Below are 19646 nucleotides of genomic sequence, written 5' to 3'. Positions count from 1 at the left end.
GCACTGAGCTCTTCACTGGCAACAGCAGAAATGCAAACGAACCCCAGGTGAGCTCCCAGTGTTTGTCAGGGCTGTTTTTAGTCCTGGACCTCTCCATCACAGGAATCAACCAGCCGTACGAAGCTGGTTTCCTAAGCTGCCATGGTGCACTGCAAGCTGCTCCAGTATTGCCATTTTACCTGGTACCTGGGTATATTATAGTCCAGTTAGCCCAGGTGTCATGAGGGAATGCATTTCTGTCCTTCTTTCCTTTAAGGCTGATATATCGAGAGACTTTTTTCTGGGCAATTTTTTCCCTAAACATTGACAGCCAGGAAAATTGAAAGAAAAACATACCATCAAGAGATTTGAACCATTTCCTCTGTTCTGGAAAGAGGTGAGTTAGTTAAAAGGTAATAAAAAGTGATGGATTTGTGGAAGAGCAAAATTATCTATGATATATTTTAAAGCACTTTTGATATATTTATTAAAAGTCAAGATGTGCTTCAAAAGAAATCCCAGTGCACTTCCAAAAAATTGCACAGCTAAAAAAGATGCACTTAAGAAATGAATCAACAGTTTTTTTAAAAAACTGCATTGGGATTTATCAGTGTGGTACCAGTAGCAGGGAGGGTTTTGCTGCAGCATTCTAATTAGCACAACCAGATCTTCTATGAACCTGAGCACTCCGAATTTACAACAATAGGGAGAGATGGGTTTATGCACAAAGCATTTTACAGTGTTTATTATGGAATAGTTTCCCCCTCCCCTGCCCATGCTGCAGTCACTGTAGGAAATGCAAAGAAAGGAAAATAGGATGGACATCGCTGAAGGCAATGCACCTTCCTGATGAGGTAGCATTCATTATCTTCCTCTACATAATTGGATTTAGGTATGTCACCATTTTAAATATAGCATAAGCAGTCAATTAAGTTCCATTTCCCACTTATAAGCCCATAAACAGAATAAAGGAAGCTGGTGGGGGGTGGGGAGGAGGGGCGGGGGAGTGAGGCAGGGAAGGAGGAAGGCACAGTTTCAGAACTGCTTGAGACTGCGTTAGAGTAAGAAAAAACAAGATATGGCAATTCATACACACACAAACACGCTCTTATTATTCAGTGCTCAGCAAATCTCCCAGAGGACAGTTTAATGGCCACTATCTACATTGACCAGATGAAGTTCTTTTTCTTAATCCCCAGTCCTCCTGAACTTTAATCCACTGCTATTTAAATCTGTCATAAAATCTTTTATTTGCTTCGCCATGTTATTCCCTCATCAGTAAGTATATTATGTTCTAATAACTTGTACGTGTTCACTTTGGCACGTGGGCAGAGGATAGGTTATTCTGCCTTCCCGAGCTGGCTGTAAATAAAACCACCACATTTAAAAACGAGAGAAGAAATCCTACAGCAAGATCAAAAGACCCTGGTCCTCATCCATCCTAGATTAATATCATGAAAAGACACCCCTTTCTTCTTTTGCGAAAACAATTTTTTTTTCTCTTCTCCCCACTATTTACTTAGCGCCACATTAACCCTTTCAATGCCTGTACCAGGCAGAACAAGCCCTTTCCCTCTCGCACTTCTGAGCCACATGTGGGGATGCCCTGTGGGGGGGGTCACAGGCTGGGGTGCAGGGGGGAGCTGGGCAGGGGTACCGGTGAGGCCAGTTCTCTGGCTGCCGAACCACCACCACCACCTACCAGCCCACGCCGCTCCCCGGACCATACCGCACCCCCAGGAACATACGCCGAGATAACGCCGTGCGGCACGTCAGCTCCCAGGCTGGATCTGCACCCAGCACGTCTGAGAGTCTAACGTGCAAAAGAGGCAATGATAAAACCCTGAATTAAATTGATAGTGATAAGCCTACTAGCATTCCCATGTCCGCTCCAGTTTGGGTCCATAACTCATGGCAGGTGTATGTCACCGACTTGCAAGAAGTCTGTTTTCTTAGAAAAACAACAGCTTCATGAAAACAACCTTGTCAAGAAATAATGGTCTCCCTTCCCCCAGCCTGAACTAAGAAGCTATTAAAAGCTACCAGAATACAAGAGGCAAAATATTTACTGCATGTTTATTTAAACATGCTACACAGTCACCTTGAATTACAATATCACTCCCGCATCTAGCTGCATTTCTAACTTTCAAGAATTTTCTTTTCTTCAAGCCAAGAGGATAAATTAGGCAGCAAAAAAATACTGAACCTAACACACAGACTGTGTGCTCCACAGCTGCTAAAAATCCTATGACCTCTTGAGTTCTGCTAAAATAGAACAGTGTTCGTATCTTGCTAAACCAACCGTATGTATTGAAAGTAAATGGTAAAACAACAGGGCTCTGACTATCTCTGGTATTAGGAGAACTGTGAACTTGTGATTTGGAGTTTTTTGACAGAGGCAGAAGTTATAAATAGTAGCAAGTATTCTGCGGTGCTTCACTGATGTTCCCCCTGTGCAATTTGTTTACTGCTTCAAGATATTAGACAGCCATATATTTTATTTTCTCTGCTAGTAGCCAATTTGCAAGAAAGCAAGTAATATAAAAATAGCTATTTACTCTGTAACAAGCAGTACAGTACATTATCACTCTGCACTGATGTTGTTAGGGGATAGCAAATCAATAATCAGTTCTTATTCAGTAACTTTGTAAACCATCTGCTTCTATCATTTCAAAGCATGCTCTGCCGCAGCAAAGCCTTTACTGCCATGCTAACAAACAATTTCCTTTATAAAGTCTAAGACAAAGTTGTATCAAAAGCTTTCTAATTGCCTTACCATTTAAATAAGTGAAACGGTTAGGTTACACGGAAATTCTGCAGAAAGAAATAAACTGTAATTCCCTGTGAAAGTTCACCCTCGCCAGAAAATAACTTGCTCATCTTGCAAACTCAGAGTTTGTGATTCTATATTACATTATTAGATCCTACATGGCAATGACGTTATTACCATTTACCACCAGACCGGAGCGAGTGCCAGCCGCGCAGCCGAGTGCGCTGCGCACCCACCTTGCTCCGGGGCTCCCTCTGCACAGCTCTGCCGGGGGTGACGAGCGGCACCTCAGTTCAGACACACAGGATTCCTTGTAGAAGCCCTCAAAGGTATCCACCGTGCTTCACTAACCGCCTAGGGACCTCAGCCCTCATTTTAAGGTACCGTTTCATTAAATATCTAACACCTGAGAACAACTTGGGAAGAACTATTCAGTCATTGTAAAGTCTGACAGCCCACAGAGTGTCTAAGAAACGTTCTACCAGGATGGATGTGGGGGTGTCACACGGGGAGGGTAGAACTTAACTTGGAGATTTACAAAGCTGCAAGCCTCCAGTAACCACTTTTAAGCTGCCAATAGAGTCATTGGTTTCCTCAGCGAGTTGACTGCTCGTTAGAAAGGAAGGAGCAACGTGGAGATGTGGGATCCCAGTCCTGCTCTGTTTTACTCACAGCCCTTTGCTTCAACAATAAATCTTGCCTTTACAACTTCAGCCAGGCAGCTAGGAAATGCCATGCTGCCAGCTCTCTGCTCTGCCTCCCTGTCCCCCGTCCCCGGCACCAGCTCCACTCTCACCACACTCATCCCAGGCAGTTAAAAGTCAGACTACATTAATCTTCTAAGCCAAGATTTTTTCCCTCTTATCTTCTGTAAATATTCCTGCCCACACATCTAAACTAAAACACAGCAACACCTTGCTCCAGCCCCCTGCTCCCACTGCACACAGTGCAGCTGTGGAGGAGCAGAGGGCACCCACGGGCCATGCCCACCCCCAGCACATCCTCCCCAGTACAGGGAAGCTGCAGCTCCCAGACCCACGCTCCTGAACTTGGACCTTCTCCCAGTGGCCAGGTCAGTGGCCACTTACTACAACCCTGCCAGCAAGTGTTGTTGGGATTTATTTCTAAATACATCCACAGCACAGAAAGCTGATGCAGTTTCAAACCTCAAATGCCCACGTTCTAAAGAAAAATAATTTAAAAAATCTAATAAACTTTTAGGGTATTGACTCCTTTGGACTACTTTTTTGGTTTCATTGGCTTAGGATTCTTTCCTATAAATCACTTCCATATGTAGCGTCACCAGCTTCATGAATTCATTTGTCTTTGCTAAAAGCATCATTGCCTGTGTTCACATTACCTGGCTCTTCAACCCATGTGTTTCTCTCGCACACTCCCTCTCAGAATTTAAACTCCCCAATGACATCATATTTCCAACATTAAGTAATATTAGTTTTATTTGCTTGATTTCAGCTCCACTTTTCTCTCATGCAGAAAGCCAAAAGAACATTTGTGATGTCCCATTACATATCTGATAATGGCTTTCCAGTTTGTGAACTGTTACCTCTTCTTTGCATCTGGTGCTAGCCTGAGCTTAATAAACCAGTTATTTTTGTGATAGGCAGTACTCTCATGTCATAAAAAACACAGAAATTTCATTCTGGAGTTACTGCTCACTTTGACATAATGCTTTATTTCCCTTTTGGTTCTCTCTCTTCCATTTGCAAGCTTTGGCGTAATGATTTCTTTTGGCTCGATTACTGAACATCACCCTACATATACAGAAAATTCTATTAACCGGGATCTTTTTTACTGAGCTACTCTGCAATTCTTTTGTCCACCTCTGAACTATCTGAGCAGCTTCATTCAAGCTCCTAACCCCCTTCTTATTTTTAAGCTATCACAAATAATTTATCTTTTTTTAAATTAAGATCTGACGGTCACACAAGCCAATCACACATCACAAAATTCTAAATAGCGTGTTTTGCTGATCAGTTTATTTCACCTGGATTACACCTGTTGAAAGATACCTTTTGGATAGGATGTATTTTCTGAGTGGAAAATGTTTCTGCATGCACTTTTATATTATGCCACGGTGCACAGTTAGACCACACCGTGACTTACCAGCATGGTGCTAGATGGCTAGTTTTTCTGCATTAAAGCTAGTACTATGAATTTGGCACTGCTACTACACTACGGCATTCCCATTATGAAATGAAATTGCTAAATATATACGCTTTTGTATTTGTCTGCTCAGTGACAAAGCTTTTACGTGTTTCTCTTTAGGCTCTCTCTTATTTTCTGGGGTTGTGGGGGGAGGTCCTTCCCTCACAGTTTTGGGGTTTTTTTCTGCTTACATGTAAGCACAGGAGTTAGTCATCTTCTGGCATAAATTCAGAGTGAAAACACTGAAAGGAAAGTAGGTCAGCACAAGCACCATGTTTCACTTCTTTGCAAACACAGACCTGTCTCCAGCATCAGCTGCCTCTCCAGAGCTCTCACGCCCCCATGAAGGGAGTTAGCTCTCTCTTAGCCCACGATTTTCAGCCAAGGTTCAGGTGCACATCCAGCCTTGGCACATCGAGCTTGGCTTGGACCAGAAACATCAATCTTTTAGACCAGCAGCTGGACCACGGCCCCTCCTCAAGTTGCCCAAACACTGCCTTCCTGGGAGGGCAGCTGGGCTCCTGGGCCCCCCAGCTCAGCCCCGAAGCCCCGGCTCTGCAGCCCACACTGCTGCCCCGCAGGGAAAGGCAGACGCCATACACCGGCTTGCTCTGCTGGCCAGTCCCCCCTGCAGAGACGTTGGCTACCTGGGCATCTGCCTTTCTACTGCCTCTGTGGGCCAGGGCAGGGTGGAGTCTTACTGACAGTAATAATACGAGGTCAGCACTGAAGCCCCCAGATCACTGAAAAACGTACGTTTCCAAACTCACATATTTTTCTAAAGCTTAACTCTTAATTTTAGCACAGCCAGGGTATAGTCTTTGAACATGTGGGACTGACATTTCTCATTGCTGCCCTTGTAGTGGATCAACTCACCTGAAATAGATGGCATCCATTTATTTTCACTTGAAATAGTATTACTCACACTAGACAAGCTTGCTCTGTAAACAGTATCTCAAACATTGACAAGTGACACAGAATGAGATGGCTACTCAGAGGTGAAAAGGATAATTCTTTTTTCCCAAAGGATAATTTTCTTCCCCAGTTGTAAAGGATATATATGTGCACACTATAATCCCATATAGCTTACAATAATGCTTTAATTCAGGAAGAGAAATAGCTTTGAACTTTCGCGCTGAGCAATACTGAGACAATGAAAACCTTCAGCTTAATTCCTCTGAACTTTGCAGGCATACAGAACTGCAGCCAACATTTGTGATTTACACCATCCTACATGTCCCTAAATGCTACCTGTTGATGTCTGAAGTTTTTTTAAGGATTGATGGGAGACTGCTATCAATTACACGCTCACCTGTGCTCCCTTCCCTGAGTCTATTGAGTTGGCTTCAGATACAGCCGTGTTCTTGGTTTATCAAATGCAATTTCAGATACTGCTGAGGCAATTCCAAGTACTCCAGGCAGAAAGGATATGGAAGGGATCATGCTCAGGATAGTCTGGAGCCATTCTTTCAAGTGGCAGAGATATAGTTCCCTTGTTCCCTGAAAGAGTAAATACTTCAGTGAGAGGTTATTTAAAAAAAAAAATAAAAGGTGCTGTGCTTCCAAGTTAGGTAACTGATTTGGCCTAACTTCCTTTAATAATAGCAGGTTTTTGGAGACTGAGGTCCAGGCCACACATTAATTCTAGCTATGACTAGTATAAAAAAAGATGACATTTGAGTGAACAAGATAATCAGTTATAGTTCCATATTTCTTTTTACTGTAGTCATGAAAGCAAATACATCTTTTGCTTCATTTTCACATTATCTACTCAGCTCCTGTTCAGGTTGTAAGACTGCAGTGACGGGAGGGCCTGAGAGATCAGCAAAAGAATCAAGAAGAGTGAAGAATAAGCTGCTAAGAAGGGAATAGTCACTTTTTGGTTTAAGTAGAATTAAAATACTTCCAAATTCAAAAGACGATTTAGTAATACCTGTTGACATGACTAATTACCCCACTGAGGTAAATATTGCTTTGTTACGCATTTAATGACTTCCATCCTTTCCATCTAGTTCTAGGTCCTTCTCCATCTGGTCCTGGGAAGTTCATCCTTAACCATCCCACACACTAAGAAAAGTAATTAATTCCTGGCATTTCTGACACTCCTGAGTGTCAGAAGACACCTTGCAAAGACTTTTTCCTGATTTTGGTGGAGGGAGGGAAGAAGCAGAGGAATCAAACTTATTGCTCTGCTCTGCTTCACCCATTAAGAAGAAACAACATGGGATTGCTGCCAGACTGCTGCTAATGAATTGTTGAGGGCCTCCTCCAGAGCCTCCAGCACATCGACCACCACGGCCACCCCCAGACCATGACGCGCCCAGCATCTACCTCCTCCCACCGCTGCGCTTGCAGGCAGTGGCAGCTCATGCAGAAAACAAGAGCTGAAGCAGCACTTAAATAGCATTTTTTCCCAGCAGCCCAAATGCTCTCCAAAACTTGCTGTCCTGTGCCAGTAGGGAAAAAGAAAAATACTGCAGAAATGCATTGCCTAGGACCACACAAGACATATTTGCTTCTGATTTTGAGAAAGTGCTGGTGGTGTTTCTGTGGTAGTTTCTAACAAATACTATTTTTGCACAAAAACCTGCTCAGCGGGATGACTTCATGCAGCAGTTAGCTAGTTCTCAGAAGCTGTCTTCTACTCTGCAAATCAGAGAATAAACATGTGTGGCTAAAGAGAGATCTAACCAGCTAGTAATTTAATACAAATGTGAGTGAATGGCCAAACCTGTGGTCAGGCTGAAAAATCACCTCTACAGCTAGAAATGTACTTTTAAAAATACATATTCAGTTTTCCTTAACCGTTATCTTAACAGGGAAGAGTTTATTCTTAGCTAGTGCTTACCTGAACACGCTTTGGTGATTCTCTGATTCTAACTTCACGGACACCGAGTAAAGAAATGCCTGCCTTGAATCCAGAGGCGCTACAGTAGCAAAGCCCTCACATTCTAGCACCTGGATGAGAATTTTGCATGATGTTCAGGTAGGAAAACAAATCTGCATATTCAATGCTAAAGTGCACAAAAAGGACTCTGTCAAAACTAGTATAAAGAAGCATGGATTAGATCAAATACATTTGCAATTCTTGTGACAGAAAAAGTAGATTTAATCGAACAGCAGTCCACCGAGTGCAGTGTTAGAAAATGGGATTTTTCAACCCTGGTTTAATTTCACGATAAGCTCCCAGACTCTGCTTTGTGTCTGAGTGACGGTGTGACCTGCTGCAGAACCTCGAATTCTCTCTTCACCGTGGTGCCTGGTGGATCTCCACGTGCACACGTTTAGCCATGCAGGCATTCAATAACCGCGAGCTTTAGGCCAGGTAAGTATGTTATGGTGTACGGGTGACATGACTGGTCATTGAAAGAAACTACAGAACAGAGAATGGCAACCGAAAGCCAGTCTCAGTGGGTTTGCGCAGCTGTTGCTGTAGCCAGGGTAGATACTGTCAGACAGCGGCTGTACCCACAGCAACACCCGCACACCAGTGAGCTGGCCAGGCGACCCTCTGCCTTTTCCCAAGGTGGCTTCTCCCCGTCAGAGACAAGACACAATCAAGAAAGAAGCCTGAATTGATCCAGATCCTGTTCCCGCTACCTCGACCTCAAAGAGAACACGATCAGGCTTCCTTCCAAACACCACCACTCAATCCCAACTGATCAGCTTCAATGAAAGAATCTCATGTACAAATTTAGGAAGAAAAATTATTCAAGCGTGAGGCGTTGCTGAAGCAAAGATATGGCTCCAAGCCAGAAATCCCCTCATCAGAATTCGGCGCACCCCTCACACTGCACAGCTGGAGTAGCAGTACAGGATTTAAATGACACATATATGGTATGGGGGACCTTCTGTTGCTGTTGGGCTTTTTGACTGGTCCTGATTTTTCACATCGTGTGCCGACGTGTTGTGAATCTCCTGGTGACGATTTCATTAGAAAAAACTGAACCAGGCTCTTTTTACCAGGTTATTGATATACAGCCTTCTCAGGTATACCTAAACCTGCACAGGGGGGATGTTCACTACCAGCCAGTAGGAAGAAATAATCCTGTTAGCACCTGCAAGGACTATTTGTAGATCACAAGCAGTACCAGCGCTTCACTGACACCTCTCTGAGGTCCACAACCAGCTAAAACAGAATTATCACTGATTCCTACCAGTAAGAATATGAAGCATTCATTTTTTTTGTTGTTATTATTTTAAATTTATACCGCCATGAGTCTGTCATGCATCAGTTCAAATTTCAAGGAGCGCCAAAGATCTACCTTAAGAGGAACTGTAGCTTGTCAGCAGGTATGTATTTCTGACGGGAGAACATGTTCCTCAAACAATTATGTCTTATCAAAACACTCACTTAAAATTTTATATCTAACGGTATCACGGGGCCCTTTTAAAATCCCCTCATTAATGATGATTATGTAAGTACCATTAGATGTGAGACATTCCCATATTGCTCGTAGGAGTTATGATTTAATTCTATTACAATCTACTCCACCATTTGTGTAATCACTCCTGACACCTTACCTTTTGTTTTTTAAAACGCTGTCTGCCACAGAGAAGACCAGACAATATTTTGTTTGCTATTACAATCTGATTGAAAAGAAGTTATTAATTAAATGTTCTACACAGGTATACCTGAAAACTCACCGACAGCTCCTGGGAGAAGATCTGTTACTGGAAGACAGTTGTTGTTTAGGTCTCTGAAGCAACACGGAGCCGCTAAGAAATCTCCTACACATTCCTGTGAATTAGGCAGAAATTATTCAGCATTTGTGGGGGATACTTTGGATTTTCTTCAGCCTTTGAATAGCCACTGGCGTGGCTCAGCGTGGTCCATGACCCTTGGAGCCACTATAAAGAACACTTGCACTCCTGCTTGATCTCAGCAGGTGAGTTTGCAAATACACGGGTGCAGGACTGCAGAGTCACTTCCCTCACCAGATGCAGCGCAAGGTTCTCTTTTAGCGCCTTGGCTGAGCTTTTCGCCAAAAGGAGGCGGCAAGACATTTTACCAGAGCTGGTATTTTCATTTTCTGTTTCTCACTCATCTATTTTTTGTCATCAGAAGGGTTACATGCAGAGAAAATATTCCTTTAGAGGATCAAGAAGTAGGAACAGCTACAAAATTCCAACTGCCTATCTAGTGAGAGTTTTGACCGAGCCCCTTAACTGGCAGCCAGTTGCTCTTCACGGATGCTACGCTGGTAGTCCTCCTCACGTTAATACTCTTGTTCTGATCTTCTGAGCAGAGAGAAAGTCCATCTCACAAACAAAGAGGAGGTTTTTCAGACATTATTCTAATCAACTTGATTATTATTTTCTTTTCAGCATTTCCACTGCAGTGCCCATAGGTTTATAGGGAATAGGGAATTTCATCAAGAATGAGGTTTTGAAAGTTCTTACCTTAGTCACAGAGGAACACAGTGAATTAAATTTTCCTCCTCAATGTGCTCTTTGAGCTGAGGCTGTGGCTTCTGAATACTCTGAAGGTAAATGTGATGTGACTAGTGATCAAACTGCTTCATGAGGAAAAGTTCATCACAGTCAGGGGAACTGCTTAAAATGCAACATAAACAAACAGGTCTGTGTCAATATTTTGACTCTGTGTAAACAATTCAAGCTGTATCACTCTGGAGATAATGACACATAATGCTGTATAAAACGCTCTGAAAGGGTTTTACCAAATTAATCTGCATTTGAGTTCTGGAAGAAAATTGGTCTGTGCTGTGGAAAAATGTGAACTTCTGTTCTCCTGTGGAATATGATGCTAACAAGGTCTGGAGCTTCCAGAAAGCACTCTGGGACAGGGCTTCACTACCACAAGGTAAATGGGAAAAGAAAGATTTTCAGACCCTGCACTGTCTTTAATCCCACTCGCAGAGCTTTAGAAATTGGTGTGTATGACAGACGGGAATATATGATTTTGTCTAAGTACAAACGAAGTATTTCTTACAACTCTGATGCTACATCTCCGGGCAAACACTCTTTCTCCTTTTAGCAACCATCACGAGTTCAAGTCTGGAAAGGACATTGATCAGTGCTTTAAAACTCTGCTAATAAAATTAAGGGAAAGCAATCTGTACATAGGAGTTTATTTAGATCCCACAGGTTTTAAATCATTCCCCTTTATATCTCAGCCCACTGGATATCTCATCCAACTGAATTACCATTGGGTTTTACAATGTGATATACAAAATGAGCTGACATTATGATTTACAAACATCCTTTGAGTATCATATAAAACACAACTGTTTCCCTTATTATACAATCATTAGGGCAATGCAAATATAGTCAATACATTAGTAGCTGAAAGTGATGGGGCATTTTAAGAAAATAAATTTAACTTTACCACACAAACCTGTTCGATAAAACAAATCCTATTTAAAAAATGGGAATAAAGTTGTCTGAATGATTGAAAGTGACTGAAAGTAATTTTTATATTGTTTTGCCACCGTCCCCTTATAAGAAACATAATAGTACTTCATTTAAAAGACAACTAATTTTTTCACTGTATAGTCACACTTCATTCTTATTAATCGGTTTCACATTTTCTGCATGAAACTATGAAAAACTCACAAATGTAGACTTTCCAAACTGTAGCCACTATAATTATTTCTGCATTCTTTTCCATATACTCAGTGTGTTCAATTAAATAAACAAAAAGCAAAAAACACGACACAAATGAGCAGAATAAAACACAACAGCACGTTAAAAAGGTGACATTTAAGCTGGAGATGCCATCACTGTAGAAATATATTCTTGTTCTAATGCCACAGACTTTCTAGGCTCATGAAAAAAATCCAGACATTAGCTGAAGAGACTCTAAACTCTAACCTCGATATAGGGTTAAGAGTTTTAATTTGTATTTCCGCCTAAACTTAGGTACTAAACAACACTGTGTGCATGGTAAATTTAAAACTCAGTATATTTGAATGTCATAAAATATGAAAAGAGAAAATTTGTTTCTGAGCTGTTAATTTGGTAATGAAAGTTACCAAGCATTAAGGTCTCCTGTCTGCATGTTGCTGGTACAGGTGCTTCTGCACTTTGTCATTATGGTAGCGGTAATGAGAATGGCAGATGTCACTATTACTGTAAATACAAAAAAGGAAAAAGTCTGAACTCATCAACAATGTTACAACTGAAAGCAAATTCTAACCTAGACAAATTAAGTTATATCATTTTAAGGGTCTCTGTCTGTTTTATCACTGCACAATCCAGAGGGATTATTACAACCATTTCCAGAACTTGCAGTTTCTCTTCCAAAACAGAATACTGATAATGACCAGTGATTCTTTCCTGAATATGAGTTGAATTGGCAGTGGAATGTGGTTTTAGTTCCATTTCTCACTACAGGAATCTCGCTGCTGCTCCGCATGTTTGGAGAAGAAAGTGCTTTTTTTGCCATTTCATTAAGTTCATGGCATTTAGTTTTATAAATTTTTAAGACAGACTTGTTTCGATTACTTCCATTCTGTCCAATCAAATATATCTTTGAATGCTTCAAAAGGTTGGATAGCTGTGAAATATAAGTACTATGCAATTTGACTGTACATACATACATATTTTCATAAATACATCTGACAGGGACCTTGGAACTAAGTATGTGGAATCGTGGGACAAAATCACAACAGGCTGTCTTATTTGTAAAATCTAGATTCAAAGTAAGAAGAGCTGAATACTAGCATGTTGTCAATACACAAATTAAAACAAAAATACAGCATTAGTTTACCCATGAAATAATTTAAACATATTTGCAAATTTCTTGACAGGAAAAGTGTGTAATTTACAACACTGAAAACTTTTAACAACCATTGACTTATATGCGCTGTACTGTAAGTCACCCAGACACGGCTAGCAGGGATGAGCATAGTGATAGGTCCCAAAGGCAACTCCCAAACATCTTCCTCATGCGGAGACTTTGGTAATTGTCTGTTGTACAAAACGCCAACGCATACGACTTCGTTTCAGGTGTTAACTTCATCAATTTTCCTCCCTTGGCACAGTCCAGCCTGACTACGTCAGTTATTGTTGAGACACTCTAAATCCACCGAGCAGCAGACGTTCCCATTCTGCACAGACAAACAAGCAGGTGTCAATCACCTCTGCAGAACAAGTCACAAAGGGCAAAGGGGTTGGTGGCATGCAGAGATAGATGCATCTCTGACACATCTACTGCACACAGAAATCTGCTTTAGCCATCATCCCAAGGCGTCCTCATCGGTCCCAACTGTGGTGGCTTTCTGAGGAGGCTGATTTGCCCAACAGCATCGAACTGGCCTGAACTACACATGAACTAGAAACCCGGATGTGAAAGACTCAGTGGTCCCCATAATAAAATGCAGCACAGCAATGGCAATGGAGATGATTGGATTTTTCTCCCATGCAAGAGAGTTAATGGAGAGAGTTCTGACACGATCCATGCAGGGAAGCTTTCTGCTTGTCTGAAATAAGCAGATCATTCACATTCTTGATTCATGGCAGATGGGAGTGGGGGGAACACAGGGCTTTGGAGTTTAATCCATTGTTAAATATCTTTCTGCAATATCCCGTCATTTTCAAAACTATCTTATGTAATAAAAAAACTACAGCAACCACCAAAACCCCAAATGAGATTTTTTTTTTTCCTTTCCTTTTAAATCCATCACAAACAAACAGGAAAAACTCTGAAGAATGGCAGAAAAGCTACCTTCAATAATTTAAAGCCCTGGAGCAAGAGCTCGGTTTCCCACAGTGAACAGAAGAACATTTTATATATTGCAAAACAACATTTTCCTAATTCTGATATTAGCACAGTGCGGTCATCACTGCATGGAGCAATGGAGACAGACTGCACTCCTGCATTACAGCCATCGGATTTAAATACATCCCGATGATCAGGGAATAGGGACTGTGGCATTCCCTTCCCACCTTTGTTGTGGGAGTGCCTTCATCTCTGAGCTGCAATGCGTTTCTACTAGTGTACTTGGTGGTGAAACCTGTATTAGTGTTTTTGGCTCTGCTTACCAGCTCCGTAACACACATTTTCATGAACACCCACATTAGGCAATTATTAAAATCTTAGCCTAGATTCATACTGAGAACGCCTGAAGGGCTCTCCAACAGAATGTCTGAAAGTTGCACTAGGATATTACATATCTGCGCTCAACATTTTCAACAAGCACGGATTTTTTTTTGTTTCCACCCTGCAAAACACAAAAGGCATGGGTTTTATGTAGGCTTCTGCCCTCGGGTTTCATTTACTTCCCCCGAGACCTGAATGTGAGCTCCCAAGGGCAGAAAGTGGCCCTGATTTTCTTCAGCAACACACACTTCCATTACCGTTCTACCCTGCCCATCGTACCTTGCATTTGCAGGTTGTACAAGGCGATCCCACCATTGTCCATACAGCACCACTAAGCCTTGTGATTCCATAGCCATCTAGGCAGGTTTTCCTGATGTCGTAGGTGATGATGTCAGCCAGACAGGGGTCGCTGACACAGTGGGGACAGCACTCTCCTTCTGAGATGGCTGTGTACTCGCAGTTTAGATTTGGGCACAGAAGAGGCCAACAATCCACCTCTCCCTCCTGCAGAAATTGAAGCAAAGGTCATTGAATTTGTTGCCATGTATTAGCCACCAAGAAACTTTGCATCTCATGGAATGGAAAAGTTCTGTTTTGCCAAAATTGAAATAAACTTAATGGATCAGCCCTCAGTTCAGTCAATTGTATAAACGAATGTTCAAATACTGAGCCAAAGTTTCCTAAACATAGCAGACTACCATTTGGCTGTTTCTTGACTAACCAACAACACTGTCATCATTGTTGCAGGGGAAACGGAGTTCTTTCAGGTTTTTAAAGGCAATGTTAAATACTGGGTTCCAATGTTTTCCATCAGCTACAGTTTTCGCAGTGATCCCCTTGCAGACTCAGGCACTCTTTCTACACCTGGTCACACAAACATCCCTGCAGGACCACAGCAACTGTTTAACAGAAAATTAAAATGCAGATAGGTGTAGGTTAGTATGTTCAAGAAGCATTGAACATTGATCTCGCTAGCAGCAGCCAAAATTGATTTTACTGTCCACTCCTAAAGGAAATGTTAGAGCAATTCCAGTTACGTTCCACTGAGTCATTTAATTTTATTATTTAGCTTTGTAAAAAAAGCAGTGCAGGAGTTGCAAAGATAGGGAAGAGAGAATCATCAGGTCACTTTTGTAGAGTGTTGTTGTGTGCGTCTAAACCTGCGAAGGCCTCCAACAACTTACATTTATGCAGCTCTGTAAGTACTTTAGATGTTGGTAACACCACACACTGCACAGAACCTTACACATGGCACTGATTTAGGGCACCACTCTTTCAGCTCTGTGTTAACCCAATCATAAAACTAGGCAAAGAACTGCTAGCCACAAACTCAGTGTCCTTCGTAAAACACGTCGCATCTAGTATTTGTCATTGCTGCTGGCTGCAAATGTTTCTTGCTGTTCTTTTGCAAACATAAAAAAAAATAATCTTAGGAGAATAGAAAATACAATACTTACTGTTGTACATTATTGATAATTATCTCTTAACAGTAACTTAGCTCAGAATGTAATTTGTTTCCTGATGCTCAGACACCTCTTGATTAATATCATCTAAAAAGACTATGTTATACAGACAGCTAAAAATGGAAAAATGATAACTTTAATGAAGTTCATTGCTGCACTAATTAGTATATCTGTGCAAAACTTAAAGCTTTAGGGAAATAATCTACAGTGTCTAATGAGAAAATAAATGTTCTTTATTTTGCATGTTTCTCTAGTAATTTCAGTTTTCTCTATCCTTTTTTTTTTTTTTTTTTGGTTAATTTTTGCTATTTAACCACATGGCACCGGCACCCCCATTTTTCTAACATTCACTCAACGAAAAAAAAAAAAAATTGCCTTGTCCATTTTAGTAAGACAGGTACACCAGCTGTTGTAATTAAGGGCTGAAACTCCTCCAACCAAATCCATCAGGTGAAAAAAATTTTAAAAGTCATTTAAAGATCAGACAACCTTATAAGAGTCCTCAAAAGCAGACTAACGCTAAAGTTAGTACAGAGTCAGGGTGTCTAAACTTCTGTGAAGCTTTTCATTTCATTCATTAGACCTATTTATTCAGCAGTAAGAGGAGAACTGATGGTGTAGCTTTCAGTTCTCGGGTGCTCTGTAAGTGCTTTACCATCATTCTCAGTCTGAAAAGCAGGTGAAAAGAGAGCCAAGAGCCTGCTTCCAGGTATGCTTTGATAAAAATCACAATCCTTATTATTCTTGCTCCCTTCCGAAACGCTTTGCCCATACCAGGCAACGGCACTGCTGACAACTGTAGGTCCAGTTGTCCCCACTGCGGTAGAGCTTGTGCCCAGTTTGGTCGAGGCACTGGCTGGTGACACGGGTGTCGCACTCCGGGCAGCAAAAGAGATCAGCGCTGGGGTTCTTGCAGTCGCAGGCTGTCCTCCGGCAGAAAATCCTCCCATCCTGCAAGGACACATTGCCCTGACATCAACCACAAACTGCCAGGTAGCAGCCTGGATAAGGTCACAGGGTGTATATATCTATCGATCTCAAAGGGCACGTCTTTAGCACGTCGGGAAATGTTACGTTCTTAACATATTCAATGTTACCGTCAACAAGGATTTGATCCTGCCAGTTGTGAGTAAAACCTCAAATACCAGTATCGTCCCAATTTCTACCAGTGCATGGATCCAATACTGTCTGAATCTGAGAATACTGTTTTCCTGTCTCCAGCTAATTGAATTTAAAAGAAATCAGTATCTGAGAAGAAATACAGTAAACACATTTCATATCTCATTGGTTACATCAACGAACTCTCCACGCAGCTGCCACTTTAATACATACAGTATTTGTTTAGTGCTATTTTGACTGAATGTATCACTGTGAAGAAAATAACTTGAATAAATAAATTGAAGTTATGAAGGTGGTCCCTTTAACTTTATAGCAGAACAATATAGCAAAAGCGTAGTAGCACTAATCATTCTTCACTCTCAATTCACCACTGGTTCTGTTCCACATCTGGGCCTCGAGTATGCCAGCTTAAAGCTAAATGGACTTAACATCATCCATTATAATACAATTCATGTATTAAGGAGGGCCTGTATTCCACAGGCTCTCCAAAATGTGATTTTGCTAAATATTTGCTTACAGCATTGAACAGCCCATTTTGTTAAAGACCATTAAACAGAACTGTTTGAGATAAACAGAAGAATTGCTTCTGCATGTAAAGAGAAAAGGATATATTCTATTTGCACCACAGAGAAACATATTGATTCTAATTCTAGTCATGAAAATTGGATGGACTATCGTGTTTGAAATTACACCCCTCGCGGTAGGTGAGCCAACATCCTGATCTGCCACACACAGATGGAACTGAAATCAGTTAACAATAAGGAGATTATCGAAAAGTTTAGAAATTAATTTCTTTTTCATTCGGTACTATTTATTGGATTGGTCCTTACTCAAGCAAAGCCTCCCCTGTAGCAACTTGTAGGTAAAGAGCTGTGAGAGGAGTGAAGCCTATATCCTGCTTTGGATCACAGCTCTACAATTCCTAAAACAACTCCACACATTTCGTAGCAGTTTTTCCATATTCTCATCAGAACCATGTTCTGAGTCTATAAACCTGTACCTTATGTAAGAAGGAAAACAAGCTTTTCATTGCCACCAAATAAAGGGATACCTATCAAAGCAAGGGAATTGATTTCCTCTGATCCTTTTAAAATTGGCTCTCGTTTCTAAGCAAAGCCAGTCTTGGCTGCAACGCAACATGTACAAAATCAACATCAAGGAATCACAATACCCATGTCAGTCAGTGTCACTGCTGCATTTCATCATAGTTTTGAATAGATTAGAATATTACTTTCTGTTGTAAAAATAATTAAAATTATTTTTAAGCCTCACAAGGAAAGCTGGAGAGAACACAGAATGATGGAAATGTAGAAAACATGCCAGGTTAACATGGAAATGAACTGCTTTTGCCAGCTGCGGGGCAGAGGAGTAGATTGCCCTACAGCCTTTATTCAGTTTTGTATCACTTTAAGGTAACTAAGGATTCTGTACTTGTGGGTAGTTTGCTGCTTTAGCTGTGGAAGAAGGAATAAACACGCTTTATTTCCTTACTCTGCAGTTTGAGTAAATCATAAGGAGACTGGCAGTGGCCCATTTCCTTAGCCACAGGTCCAGCCAGGTCCAGATGCAATGCTGGGAATAAACCCATTCCGCAAAAAATAAAGAAGTCATCCTCCCCTTTCAGCCAGTGGTGAAAGAAGAGAGCCAAAAGCCTCCCCTGATGGATAGCTATGATTAAATCTCCATTCTTGCAGGTGGGAAAGCACAGCCATCTTCCACCCTTTGCTGAGGGCAGACATCAAGCTCAGCCTAAAAGCTCTGCTAGGATGACTACTAGCTCCAGGCACGTGGGGCTGTGCCAGGCATCCAAGCAATGCGATGCCCTCAACTATGGCAGTCTCTCTCCTCTCCATAATGGAGTGCTGATTAACAATGGCTAACAATAACCTGTCTGCCTACTTCCAGTTCAGTTTCCAAGCTGTCAAGATCAGTTTTCAAATTCCCTTTTCAGCTGGTGACAGTGCTGGTAGTTCTGTGCTTCGCTGAGCTCCCGTGCTGTTACCTCTGGGGAGCAGCTAACCTTTTACATTGCCTTTACTCTCTTTATTTCAGAACACTGACAAAGCCTGATGATTTTGCCAGAGACCTTTTGGCAATCATAATACACAGCTACTCTCTTTATTCTTTAAGCATCTGTGTTTTATCTACAACCTCATTAGTTCCATGCCTTTCAAAAAACATTTTTATCCCTATAGTGCAGTGACACAAAGCCTCCTAAGCTACATCTCACTTGCATCTTTGTAGCTCTATAGCAGCACTGAGAAATATATAGAGGATTGAGAAATACACATAAATCTATTTATTTTGGTTTGGTAGGTAATAACATAGAGCATCTCATTAGTATCTCTCCCTCCCCACCTTCCTCAATCAGTTCTACATGCTTCATAAGCATCGGTGGTATGACCACAAAATTGTTCTTACCAAAGAAAAAACTGTCACAGAAGGGAATCGCTGTAAACAGTGACTCAGGTTTCCACAGAGCCCCCAGACCAATCTGGACAGACCCTACTGAAGTGTTCTCACCCTCAGGAGCACACTTCACTCTGGCACATCCTCTGTTCCCAGTGCTGTGCTAATCCCCCCTGCCCCCTTGCCCCGGCTTTTTTCATATAGGGAATGGAGGGTTGTTTTAATCAGAGGACAGACTGAAAAGCCCAGATACAGCCAGACTACAGCCAGGCTTAGTTTTTTCATGGGAGACAGCAACAGCTCCCCGCTTCCCTTCAAACTCCCACCAGTCTTAAATCTGATTGTATTAAATCCACAGTAGTTCAGGAAGATGCCTGTAGAAAACACATTGGATATACTTAAGGTACCGTGTTAATTTATAGTTTTGAGAACTTAGGTTTTTGTAAACTTTATATTCACTTGAATGAGGATGGTTTGAAGAGACCGGGTCTTATGAAACACTGAAATAATGCCCTTTGCTTCAATAATGACACCTTGCTCCATTATATAACGGAAGTATTATAATTTCTCATATTCCCTTGTATACTACTCCACAAATAACCTTACTTAATGAACTTCAAAGTAAGGTATTTCATTTCCTTCGCACCAGATTTTAAGTTAAAATAGTCTCAAGATG

General features: G+C 41.4%; 1 protein-coding gene across 4 annotated transcripts in view; it reads right to left on the bottom strand.

The window, feature by feature from the left end:
* Window positions 1-10993: 10993 nt before the first annotated feature.
* Window positions 10994-19646, bottom strand: part of NELL1 (neural EGFL like 1) — a 292042-nt gene continuing 283389 nt past the window's right edge. For all 4 annotated transcript variants that reach the window (XM_055722936.1, XM_055722933.1, XM_055722935.1 and 1 more), the window contains 3 exons: window positions 16217-16393; window positions 14259-14483; window positions 10994-12987 (listed from right to left, as the gene is read on the bottom strand). In XM_055722936.1, the coding sequence (XP_055578911.1) occupies window positions 12937-12987; window positions 14259-14483; window positions 16217-16393 (453 nt within the window). In that variant the 3' untranslated portion in view covers window positions 10994-12936. The remainder of the gene's footprint in view (window positions 12988-14258; window positions 14484-16216; window positions 16394-19646) is intronic.

This window comes from Falco cherrug, chromosome 10 (assembly GCF_023634085.1).
Source record: "Falco cherrug isolate bFalChe1 chromosome 10, bFalChe1.pri, whole genome shotgun sequence".
In the NCBI taxonomy this organism is placed as follows: domain Eukaryota; kingdom Metazoa; phylum Chordata; class Aves; order Falconiformes; family Falconidae; genus Falco; species Falco cherrug.
The sequence above is the reverse complement of the archived record's forward strand: the minus strand, read 5'-3'. Positions and strand labels throughout refer to the sequence as shown.